This window comes from Lutjanus erythropterus, chromosome 10, assembly GCF_056507025.1.
Source record: "Lutjanus erythropterus isolate fLutEry1 chromosome 10, fLutEry1.hap2, whole genome shotgun sequence".
NCBI lineage: Eukaryota > Metazoa > Chordata > Actinopteri > Lutjaniformes > Lutjanidae > Lutjanus > Lutjanus erythropterus.
Genome location: NC_139326.1, coordinates 13,391,869 through 13,405,385, shown reverse-complemented (window position 1 = coordinate 13,405,385; position 13,517 = coordinate 13,391,869). Strand labels below are relative to the sequence as shown.

The 13,517-nt window shown below is 38.8% G+C and overlaps 1 protein-coding gene across 2 annotated transcripts in view; it reads left to right on the top strand.

Moving 5' to 3' along the window:
• The window catches only part of adamts3 (ADAM metallopeptidase with thrombospondin type 1 motif, 3), a 149,807-nt gene that overhangs the window by 81,448 nt on the left and 54,842 nt on the right, over positions 1 to 13,517 (top strand). For both annotated transcript variants that reach the window (XM_084728256.1, XM_084728255.1), the window contains exons 7-8: positions 1,269 to 1,425; positions 9,318 to 9,423. In XM_084728256.1, the coding sequence (XP_084584382.1) occupies positions 1,269 to 1,425; positions 9,318 to 9,423 (263 nt within the window). The remainder of the gene's footprint in view (positions 1 to 1,268; positions 1,426 to 9,317; positions 9,424 to 13,517) is intronic.

Below are 13,517 nucleotides of genomic sequence, written 5' to 3'. Positions count from 1 at the left end.
GAAAAACTGTTTCGTTTTCGTTACCATTTCACAATAATTAGAGTTCAGATTAATGTTTTTGAGTTATAAGACATCATTAATGATCTTCAATGTTTGCAGTGTTACAGTGTGCTTTTGTTTTCAGGATAACAGGCTTCGGTTCACACTGACAAACTTACAAACAGCTGAACAACTTACAGTGTAGGAATCGTCATCACTTGTTATTGTCAAACTATGTTGTTGCACTCGTACTGTGCTCTGCCAGCACTCCTGCAGCCTGCCTGAGCTTCTCTGTGTATATATTGTATATTAGGATTCCAACTATTCCTCCAACTCACTGTTTGGACTGCAGAACTATTTCCTTGGATGCTCACTTATCATATATTCCTCCTTTCACATTCACGATGTGGAATATCAGATTAAATCATCAAATTACCAGATGGTTGGTATCTTTTTCAGGGCAGACGTCCAGGGGTGGCACAGTTGGTAATCTTCCTTCATCCTGTGTTCTGATCACCCAGTCTTAGTCATCAATAAATGGTGACCTGTATCAATATTTTACAAAAAGGCTCCCATGTGCCAGTTATAAATGGGAGCCAGTTAAGTAGTAAACAGAATCTACATCTTGAAAACTGTGATAATGTGTTTATAATTGTATATTAATCATTTATAAGTGTTTATAACCTAATTTATAATCTTATTATGGACCATCAATAAATCATTTATATAGGGTGAGTCTTAAAACAAAGGTGGAACCCATAATTTTGTTAGCATTGATGTGTTTTGTTCCCTTGCTTTTATTCCAGTATGAAATGTGTACAGTCACTTCAGAAAAGCCTTTATGCCGGCCTCATATAGCATGCTTGTGACATCCATAACCATTAATAATTTAGCGGAGATGCTAAGTAGGGCAGTAAATGTATGCAGATTGCAGGGGTCAGCCACTCACGATGTTTTTCACACATACTGTAAAAAAGCACACTTGCATGCAGAAAATATTCAAAGCAGAAAAACATGATATGTAATCTGTTAAGGTGTATGGTGATGTATGTTCTTCAGGCTTTTTAGTAGCCTTTTCTAGCTTTTTTTTAAAAATTGATTGTAAAGATTTAATTACGTTTGCTATCCACTTACTGTATTATCACCCCAAGTTTAATCTGTGTAAACAGTGAATATTACTCACACCTGTCAGATGAACCGTCTCTGCTGACAGAACACTAATGTGTTCATTTACACAGTCAGGGTTCAGTGGTAAACATTTTCTGTGTCTTGTCTCTTTTGCCTGTTAGTCCATCAGCCTCATTGAAAGAGGCAACCCATCACGGAGCCTGGAGAATGTGTGCCGTTGGGCGTTTGTGCAGCAGAAAGGCGACCCCGATCATGCCGAGCACCACGACCACGCAATTTTCCTTACTCGCCAAGGCTTCGGCCCCACAGGGATGCAGGGTAAGACCCCCGCAGGACACACTCAGATGAGATGGTGCAGATGCCAGCAGCACTTTCACCTGCCCTGCACGGTTGATCAGAATACAGTCACAGGAGGTTACCCAGCAGGAAAAGATCCTGTCCTCCACAATGTGGAAATTATTAATCAGGATGGTTTGGTTTCAGTCTGCCCTCAGCTAATTTCAAAGGATTACACATCTTGTCTTGCTGTTAAAGGATCACATTTTCAGGAAGTGTCAAAGTAAGACACAGCTCCCATTTGTCAGCTCTGTCTATATTCTATCTGATAATTTAGCTAAAACAATGCTTTATGCCAGCCAGGTCTCTGTATGCCAGAGCCGTTGCTAAGTTTAGTTTGTACTTTCTTTTTTTAAAGTTAAGTTTTAGTTTAAAACCAACAGAAATATATCAAACTTTTAACACGACAAACTGAATGACACAATTAGGAACAACCCAAACACAAAATTTAAGTGAAAAAAAAAACCCCAACAGAATAAATATGTGAAAAGCTTTTTTCAAACTCCTCAAATCCAGACAAAAGCAGTGCACAATCAAGACATTCAAAAAAAACTCAAAAGTTTTCCAACAAGCCTTTAAAAAGAAAGCACTGAACAATCAAAAAGTCCCTTTATCACCAATATCTAGCACAAATACCGTGACAGATCCTGCAAAGGTAACGCCTCAAAGCCCTTCCCTGCTTCATATTTGGCAACTTTCTCCAATTTCTATTCTTGTTAATGCAGACACGGAAAGGTTGGAGGCTGAAGGTAATTTACACTGTGTGCCTGACATCGACTGCTTAAATTCTCCACAGCAGCCAAACTGAAACAATGAGAGCCACTATCTGACCTTTTAAAGGCCCATTCAACTTTCTTTATGGCTTTTTTATTTGACCATTTGAACAACAGCTGCATATATTTTTAACTTGGAAATGAACATTGTGTGCTTTGGCTATGGCTAATCCACCAGATCCTTCCTTTTTGTGGAAGGAATTTATAAGGCAAAGTATACAGGCATGTATCAGACATGTTTCAGATTACCTGACAAGACCAAAGCATTTGCAGACCTCACTGATGCAGTGTTTTGTTTTTTTTTATCAAAGTTATTGGGGTGCATTTCCAACAGGCATGTTTAGAGGAGGCTATTTGAAATTTGAGGCATTACCACTGCTCTGTTTGCTCAGTTAAAGCTCTGCCAATAATCACAGCAATCAAAGATATCTGTTTCTTAGGTCTGCAGCGCTCTGGCAACATAATCTGACTCATACAGGAAGACAACTCTAAAAACACAAAAAATCTTTGGCGGAGGACTGCCTTCCTTAGATAAATTACTGCAGACAGTGTAGGTGAGTTTGTTGTGATTAGCTGTAGTGGCATGGATTGGAATTTGGTTTGTTTCGACGCAAGAAACAAAAACAGACAATTTTTATGACAATAAAGCAGTACAATTGGCTGGTAATGTGGTGGTCCTGAATATGCCACTGACACTGTTCAACTTTTTGGTATAACAAAAAAGTGACAAACAGACATTTTACGCTTTATTCGGGGGAAACTCTAATTCACAAAATGGACATCACGCTGTATGGAAGCTTTCTTAAAAATAGCAATTCAGACCATAAACTTGTGAGGAAACTGTTCACTGAGGTCATAAAGAGAAGTAGGTTTTTTTCGTAGGGTTACATACAGTCAGATTTGGAATGAATTTATGTCTAGGGCACATTAAACACATCTTAACTTTTCAGGCCCAGAAGCTCCTTTTACTATTTAATAGCATCTATGTGTATTACATGATGTGATACACTCAGGAGGTTTACAGTTAAAATGGAGAGTCTACAACCATGCTATCAGCAGGCTAACATGCTCACTATGATCGTAATAGCATGGTCATGTGTGGGCTGAGGCTGATGGGATGTCGTTAGTTTTGCAGGTATCTGATAATAGAAATCAATGTAGAATGTAACATGTGTTGAGCTCATAGTCGGCCTGTCCAGAGCCTGATGGATTTCAATTGTCAGCTGAAACCACTTTAAATCGGATTTATGGCATCAGTAACTCATATGGCTCACACACCAACATCCATCCAAACAGCTTGTTATTTTTAATCGGCTTTGCCCACACTTCAGTTGTTGGTTGCAAATGTTGCTACAGTATGACGCCACTACCGTCAAACCAGAATCTAACACAGTCCGTTAACTTGTCAGTTACCAGAATATTAAAACTCGGTCCAATAAACTAGCTGCCTGTGAGTTCAGAATCTACAAAGTGAAGGTTCAATTTGATTGGTTAGTATAAACAAAAAGAAAAAAAAAAAGAAAATGGAGCAAATGTAATTCTCCCATTGTGTTTTGGACCAAAGAGAACAAGCTGTACTATACATGTGGTTACATGCTTTCAGCTTGTTCATGCATAAAATGGAGGTAGTGTCAACACAGAGCTGTGATGCAGCTGAGGCTAAAATGACCAGTGAGCCGGTAATACAGTGTCATACTCTTACCTGAACTGCAAGACCCTATAACACCTTCATCCAGGATTTCTGAACTGCACCTGGTAATTTAAGCTAATATTTTGATTTTCTTTTTGAAGCTAAGTGCCACTAAAGTATAGCAGACTTTCAGACGTGTTTTTCATGAGAAAAGCTGTGATATTTTATTTATTCATCATAATTTCTGGTATCTTCATAAAAATAAGGCATTCTTGGTCTGCTTCTGAGCACAACCAATGGAATTACATGTGATGGTCAGGCCGTTGTGGCGCTCTGAGGGGGTGCTAGAATGCTGGTGGTCCTGTCATTAAGGACAAGTTGCATTACACAAACTACACAAACTTTCCAGACTTCCAGAGTTCAGTTTCAGCCTGTAATAATAAACATGAAGGAATACAGAGGTATAAAATCACATCAGAATTTAAAAAAAAAATGGATCAGTACATCTCTAGTATGTGGTATAATGTAGTAAGATGTCTACTACACTTTCCATAGAGACAAAACCTTTTATCTTTTTATCCTTTTTTTTATCACAGAAAAAGGATATATGAGTTCTTTTCTCTCACCACACTAAGCCCAGTACAGATTGAAAACGGTCAGCATATGTCTGTGTTTTGACGTACAGCGAGCTATCGATTTCACACTGTGCTCAGGAGGATTGAAGAAGCAGAGACAGAAAGAAGATCAGCTGGTGACTTGTGCGCTTTGTAGGAGTCAGGAGACACTGTGTTTTAGTGGGCCGTTCCTGCGGGACGCTCTGTAATTGAACTGAGTTCAAAGCTGTTTCAGTACATTTTAACCATTCAGCCAGTGTCTTCTCGCCTGCAGTCAGTACAGTTGGCTTGTTTTTTGATGTCAGCACCTGTGATTTATGTCTGATAGTAACTAGAATAAATAAAAAGAGCCAGCAAGCATTATTTAATTAGAAAAAGTCACAATGCCATTGTAGTTTTTTGATGCATGGTTTCTCCAGAGGGAATATGACATAAACATCAAATTAGCAAAGATGCTAACCTACTTAAATTAAAAACAGAGCCGTAGAGAGATGGATATTTTTGTCTCTATTCAGTGCTTTTAATGGAGCCCCCCAGTGTGCAAAATTGATTTTTTTAAAAAGCGGCTCAGTAAAGAAATACCTATATTAATGTATGTACACAAGAAATGTACAATATATAACATTCAATATAACCAAGACATAATTTGGTTTGATTGATTAGATCAATTGATTATATGATTATGTATTTCAAAACGTATTATTTATTTGTCTCATATTGACCACTTTGAGTCTCCGTGCTCTTTGGTGTTGAAGTACAGCATCATTTACAGTATCTTATGTTTTCTACATTTTCATTCTACATTTATATTTTAAATTAAAATGTGCAAAATAATTCAGAAGTCTGGAACCAGACTACAAATTCTTCTTCACCTGTTACACTTGTGTTGTGTTGTGCTGTGCTTGCTTGCATTGCAGCTTTTTTTTTAAGATGAAAGAGGCAGAACAGAGTTTTTGTACTAGACTTGTTATTGTACTGTTTGAACTTGAACTTAAAGGTGCAGACTAGGAAAAATGTACGCTTTAATTACTATACATACACACTGCTTACGAAAACTCAGAGCAGGCTGTCAGATTAGGCAGTGTTGAACAAATATGGATCAAGATTTTGTAACTACATTGCCTATTTTTATTCATCAACTGTTTTCAGAAATATACCTTATATAAGAAAATCGAGGCTGCCCTGTTAAAAACAGATGCAGAGAGGACAAAGGAGATCTCACATGCGTGCTCACATGCAGCAACATGCACCTACATACAGATTTGACATCAAACAAAATCTTGTGAAGCTCTTGTTTTTTCCACAGTATAAGACACAGGAGAAGATAAGTGCTTCCATCCTCCATCAACAGATCATCCTGCAGTTACTTCCTAGAAGTGGAGAGGAAAATAAAATTGTTGTTCTATTTATTGGATGCTTACTGTCAGACCATTTGTATTGCAGACTTTCCCATGGATCCAAGGGGATTTTTAATGTTTAATCACTTTCAAGCTGAAATCTCTCGTGAGAATTAAACCAATAGCAGCTTCCTTTTGGTCGTATATCAGTCAAGTTGCCTCACTGAGCAGCCTCAGTTTTCTTTGAAGCCATCAGGCACATGATTGTCTTCATGTCTTACTGTAGGACTTCGCTAGCCAAAGGCAGAATTATTTCGATTCTGTCGAGGGAAAACATCTTACAATCACTTCTCTTCAGTCTTCCCGTGAGCCATTGTTAGATGTTGATAAGCGCAGAGCCACGCTGTAAGGAAGATGTCATTAAGCTTCTGTTTGAGTGTGACATGTTTTGAAACGGGATCATTTTCACAGGCTGAAATAAACAAAGCAATTGACCAGATTTCACCCCACGGATGGTGAACAGACAATAAGAGGTTGATAGAAATTGTTGATGATAAAGATGGAATGGAAATGACAGCTCTGCCTTCCCTAAACAACAAATCAAACCCATCAAACACCATGGAAAAAAAAACATCCTAATCTCTGTGCACTACTGTGGATCCTTTATTAAGGCTGCGCAATTCCAAACGTTCAATTCATCTACTTACACACATAAGCAACATAATTAATCAGATAGCCTTCACGTGTTTCTTACCACTCAGTGGAGATCGTCCTCTTCATAAAGACAGGGTTCTGACGATGCTCAACTCCTGTCTTACTATGAGCTATAGTGGTTGAAGTATCTCATTATGTAAGGTAGGAAATGTCTATTTAAAGCACCACATGGGCTTAAAAATAAGGCAGGTCATTCTGTCAAGTGGAGAAAAGCTTTCAAAATCTTGACAAACTGAACTTCCTTTTTTTAAGCACATTTGCATGTGTGAGGTTTAGAAAAACAAGGAGGCGTTTCAGTTAAAAACAGGTTCCAGAAGTCAACTGCATTCAAGCAGTTGCGAGGCTCGGAAGGTCATGAAACTCTCCTGAATGTTGAATCATTCGTACTTAAGATGAGCCACAGACCTTTTTCACTGCACCCAATAGTGGAGTAAACACAGGTGTCACCAGTGATGATATTAAAGGGCATTCAGGGTGCTGCTGTTTTGCACACTGGCTCGCTGACAGGCTCTGCTACACTAAATGGAACGGGACCTTAATTAGGATCATTGGTAACATCTGTGTTTACTGTTTCATATCATCAGATAAATTAAAGAAATGCTAAACAAACATGGAAGGCGAGACTAGAAGAAAACATGTCACCTCTTTGAAGCAAGAGCCTGGAAGATGTTCAAATGTCCTGTATCATGATGACAAGTTATATGATGTGCCACAACAGAAGTCACAAGCTCCCCGCAATGCATCCTGGTACATGTATGCACTCCTGCATGGCTCCATGAGCAGGAGAACTCAGTTGTTGTACCGAATTTCCTTCTGTCTGACATGAAACTGACCCTTAAAGTCACACAGATATTGTTGAGATTATAACTTCACTTACAAAAAAAGCAAGGCAGAACTGAAATAACGCATTATGAGATGTAGTCTTAGCGGTCTAGTTGAAGTTATCAATGGTTAATGTTAAGTTTGGTTTGTGTTTTCATCTTGTGTGCAAACTGGGGATCTAAAAAGACTCCAAGCTGCTCTGTGCTGCAGTTCTTGGTGTGACTTTGTAGTAACGATAAGGCAATCAGATAAACTTATCTGGGTATTTTATGAACTTGAATGAGAATTTTCTCATCTAGATTTATGGCAGATGGAGCAAAAGAGCAAACTGTAAATGTAAGGGGAGGTGCAAAACTAGTTTTGAAAATTCCCAGAGTAGATTTCACCCTCGGGAAAGCATAACGCATGAAGAGTCAATCATGTTTGTCTGAGGAAGCACTGAGAGTGTTTGAGCATGTGTTTTCCCTCATGGATACCACAGAGCAGGGTCATTTCAGGGTTTTTGTTTGCTTTACCACACACATTTTCATTTCAATTTGTTTCCCTTTCAGTCTTCATTTAACATGTTTTTTTATAATATATTTTTTCTTCTCTTTTTGGTCTTAAATTTTTGGTCAGCTTGCTTTTAATTTCAGCTCTGTTTGTTCAAATTTGTGGTGGGGATGGAATTATTTGAATGATTCATGACATTGGAAGCTGATTTGTGCAGAAAGTACATATTCAGGTGTAAAAGCTACAAATTGGTTTTGATGTTAATGGGTCTACCAGTGAAACTGCAGACAACCCAACATTAACTCTCTTGCTCTCTACAAAAACAAAACAAAACAAAATTAAATGTAGCTTCAGTTTAACAAGATCAACACAAGTTTTACTTTTTGCATAGATGTTCTTTTACAATACACTCATGTTCCATCTTTTCTCCACTTATCATCTTTACTTTGTCGTGATAACAGATGAAATTTTCAAATCAAAATGGAAACCTGGAGATAAGAGGTTTATTCTAGTTCACTCAGTGATGAGAAGACTGATTGGATTTGCAATTTGGACGCTTCCATGATCAATGATTGTATCTCAGAGTCAGCATAGCCCATTATTAGTAGCAGTGCTGTGCCAAAATCTATATCCCTTACTGTAATGTCTGTCTTTACTTTGCAGCGTGTGGTTTGCTTCATGTAAAATCTATCAGCGTTTGCGGCTCGGTGCCAAACAAAGTTAATGTCTACTCATTATGTTGCAGCTGCAGCTGTGTTGCTGACAGTAAAGTGGCAAAACAACAGCTCAAAGTGAGGAAAAATGAGGAAACACATGTTTATTTTAAATGTGGCACAGTTGTGGACACCTGTAGCTTACTCACAGTTATTAATGTCAACAGTACTGATGCAACATCATGCAAATAAAGTCTAGCAGGAAATAGTAGGACAGTAGAAATATGAATTTTAATCAAACATGGAAACTGTTCCTTCCTTCTCTCCCTCTGCGGCTCCTCTTCCTGCTATGATTGTATTATCTGCTTCCTTTTTTGTTGCAGAGCTCATCATTACTTGTTTCATCACGCACATGCGACACATGTAAACAGACACAATGCATGCACAGACAGAGACACACACAGATCTGGCCTACTTAAAGGATAAGCTCACCCACCTACCCGAGTGCTATTCCATGCAGAAAGTGTCAGCTTTCTTTGCCCAAGTCTGTAGATACCTGCCTGCTTTCACTCCAGTGTAGGTGAATGGGATTTTTTTTGTGCGGCTCAAGGCATACAAGAATTTTGCCTGAATTAAAAAAGAAAGAAAAAAAGCTGTAAACTTGTGAAAATCACCGTTTAAATTAGAACCTTTGCTTGTCCGATTCTGTCTAAAAAAGAGTACAAACATGAGGATTCATTTAACAGTTTTCTTCACTGGAAATAAGTCAGCATGGCTTGAATTTTCTCGTTTAACAATTTCTTACCATAACCTTCATCCTTTTTCCTGCGGTCCTTCAGGTTATGCACCGGTCACGGGAATGTGCCACCCAGTCCGGAGCTGCACCCTCAACCATGAGGACGGCTTCTCCTCAGCTTTTGTCGTGGCCCACGAGACCGGACATGTGTAGGTTCTTATTATGTTCCTCTCTCTTTGTCTGTGTAGATGTTTGATGCTCTTAAATGCTCACATTCCCCTTGTCAAGGTCAGTCTGTGCTGTATTGTGAGGGAAGTCGCCACTGTTCCACATAATGCCACAGTTGCACATATAAAGTGTGAACATCTTGCAGAGGCCTTCCCCCCGCCTTGATCTCTATGTTAAGTGACACGAGGGACCTTTAAGCAGATTGGCCTTTAGCAATCTGACGGTGAACACGTAGCCTTTATTGGATTGCAGGGTTTGTTGTTATTGAGCACATGTCCAGTAGCACAAAGAGTCAATCACAGTTTGTTTTCAAGTCCCCAAACATCTTACATATAATCTACACCTCCTCCAGCATACTGTATATCACGTCTGACATACAGGCCACAATGTGTTGTTGTCTTTCGCCTTATATACTGTACCATACAATACTGTCGTGCACTACATTTACCCGCCACCATTTTATTTGAGTGTCAGACTCAGTTTGAAATTTATGGACTTTATAGTGCCACAAAAACTTTAATGTGTTTTTTTTTTTACGTAGACTGCAAGAAAATCACAAGACTTAATAAGACTTTTTTTAGTCTCAGCTTCTCAGCATTCACCAATTTTCTCGTATTTTGACTTTTCTCTTTGGTCAGTGGGCCAGACCTGTCATAGAAGTCATGTGCAATTAGTCTGCGGTTATGCAAACTGAGGTTTTTCTCTAATGGATTGTATGTTTTAATACTTAGAAGCAATTTTGAGTTTGAAAATCCTGTATAAATTTACTCCTCATAATTGTGTTGATATTATCTCAATGAACTCAGCAATTTCAATTACAATTTAATCCTAAATTTATTCATGCAGCCTAATGATACCATCATTAATTTAAATTGAATATTACCATTACCACATTACCTGGCAGGTCTATTGGCCGTGTCGAAACATGCAGGTTTATGGAGGACGCTGTCCAGGGAAACATCTTCCTCTGCGAGGCCTGAAAGCATCATCTATTAGACACATATTTGCCCCCCATTGCAAACATCGGTTGCCTTGCGGTGATGAGAGTTTTTTTTAAGCCATTTTCATATTAAACAATTTCTTCTTCATTTCAGTGACAGTATGACCCTTTAGCTGGTCCCTAAATTACATCACAGGCATTACATCAGCAAGCACCAAAGGGTGGCATCAGTCAGGATGGAGGCGAAAATTAGCTTAAAATGTTAAGATTCATTAGATTTTAACATCACCTGTGGGGTGGAACCTAACAAACAGGACAACGGCCTGGTTTTTACTTATTGTTGGGTTGTTGGGAATATTTTGGCTTTTTGCAAATGAAATAATTTGAAAAGGGAGGCAGGATGGTGGTGTGTAGGAAAGAGAAGCTGTCTTTCAGGAGGAGCGGCAGCTCTTTGACAGAGTCAACCAGCTGAGACAGTAAGAATCCACTCTGCAGCTGACCCTGGGGAGAAGTGAACAGGCGGTTTCATCCTCAAGGATCAGTAGACGTTCCCACACACAAAAATCATATAAAAACAATGTGGAAAACAGGAGCTGTGCTGTACACACACTCAGAAGGGCTCAGAAGAGATCCTAGAGGGGAAATTCTGAGACATGTCTTAGAATTCAATTTCAAAATTAGACTTAAATCCTTCATTAAATATTGTGAAGGCTTTGCGCAAACCCGAGACAGCATCTAAGCTGAAGAACAATTAAAAGTGCTTCCTACGCTTGGGTGGCCAATGGCTGCATAAGGCGGAAACAGGAGAGAGATCTTAAAATACAGTCAGTGAAGATCGTGCTTAGATATGTTTATGGCTGATGAGATCACAGATGATTTCCACTGAGTATGTGCATATCACATGCAAATTTGGGTATATTCATTTATTCATTTTATTTATTTACATATCAACAATCCTGTAGTTCAAGAATAATGGAGATCTGGGTCATAACTCATTAATAAGCTGTTGCAACAAATTGGATAAAAAGGGCATCAGTGGTCTGTTGATCGCTAAATAGTGAGCGATCAACAGACTGTGAACAGTCAGCGTCTGTAGATATTTGTTAATAAATCTAGCTTTTAACCACCATCAGCATATCTTAATAGTAAAAAAAGTTTAATTTGGCATCAAATTAATATATCAGATTACCAGATGGTTTCTATCTTCTTCCTGTCATATGAAGACTTATTTTTCCAACAGTCTGATCAAAAGGAAAAAAACAACATGCAGTAAAACTAGACTACATATATACAGCATTTTACTCTCTTTCATCTGCACATTAGTATTGTTTGTTTCATTGTGATTAGACTTGAACTCATGCACTGTTATGCGTAGAGAGCATAGAGAGTATGGAAAACATGATCATGAGGTCTTTAATATGTCCAGAAAAATAATTTAACTAAAAAGAGTCTTAATCTGCACCTGGCGTGATAGCTGAGCTGCTGTTTTCATATTCAAACCTCTGCATGCAAGAGACGATATGATGGAGAGCCCTGCCGTGTTTATAGAGGGTGAAAGTCGTGCATGTAGTTGGTCATATGTGTCACAGCTTCTTACACACTCACACCTATTACTTATAGGGATGTATTCCTTCTGATTCCACTCTGTGCCCAGACGTGCCACAGGTGCGCCAGGGAGTCTGCTGCTTTCGGCACGCTCCAGACGCACTGAGCGGGATGCATTTGACTGTGATCAGAGAAACAGAGCTTTGGTGTCCCCTTATGCATCGCTCGTACTAATCCACTGCTGACTTGTGGAAGTAAAGTTACAAAAACAAACGTGCTGCATAGAGAAAATCTTACGCAGAATTAGATCCTGACGACAGACAAGATGAGAATCTACAGTATCTGAAATGCATCTTTATTAACATAACACTGCAAAAAATGTTAAGACTGTATGTTTAAGATTTATTTCTCAGCAGACTCAGGAGAGTGAGGTGAGTTTGTTACAGGTTTAAATATTCTTGATGATATGAACCATATTGTTTGTCCAATATGTCCATACAAGTTTCAGTTTTAATTATATGTGACACTACATCTTTGAGTTGTTTATTCCAGCATTAATAAATGCGCAAGGCTATGGAAAATGCGTTCCCCGGAGCTTGCCGACTGCTCCACTTGTTTAATAAAGTAATGCAGTTTGGGATTATATTACCTTGACAACAACAGCTTCGTCTTTCCAGATAAGCCAGCCAGCTGTCACATGAAAGTCCACAAAAAAATAATTGTCTACCATTCTTCAAACAGTCTGTGCTCCGAGTCAACATCTTACAGTGGCATTTTCTCCAGTAGGAGGCATGTAAATCAATCCTAAACATCTATAAACTGGGATTTTTGATTGAGGACAAGCAACTGTGGATCATAAGGGCACTACCAATATTATGCAAATGACCAACTTTCAAACCAGGAGTAATTATATTGTGGTGATGAGATGAGCTTCAGGACCTCCTGCCTCCTTATTTGACCCACATTGTTGCCCTCGGTGACCACTAACAAAAGATAAGAAGTCCGAGAGCAGGCACGTTGTTTCTTTGTTTTTTAATTACCTGTTGCCATGGTTAGGACCTTTTATTTAACGTGACCTCTTGAAAAATGTTATAAAGCAGTGCTGCATGATTATTTTCACAGGTATACAGTGTTAATCTGATGAGGGAGAATGGGACAGGCTGAGTCTTTAATAAAGACAAGCTGTCTCTTGTTTCTAGGTAACCATAATCAATCATGTGACCATAAATCCATGGAGAGTCAATATTTAATATGAGACTCAGAGCACAGATCTGGCCTAATTACGTTCTGTTTATATACATATATCTTTTGTAAAGACAGTACATAGATGATAAGTTTCAGTCAACAGATCCTCCTAAGAGGACCTTTGTAGCAGCCGAGGAAGAGTCCGAGGAGACAGTGATTTAATCAGCAGCAGTCAGACATCAGACAGACAGATGACAAGAGACGCAGTGAGCAAATGCAACAAAGAGGAAGACTTGAACAAGATGTGTCAGACTCACCAACCCACACTCCACATTGTGTTGACAGCCGGGGTGAATCTGGGTGCTAACTCAGGCCTTTTGTTGTAGAAATGAGGAATATATACAT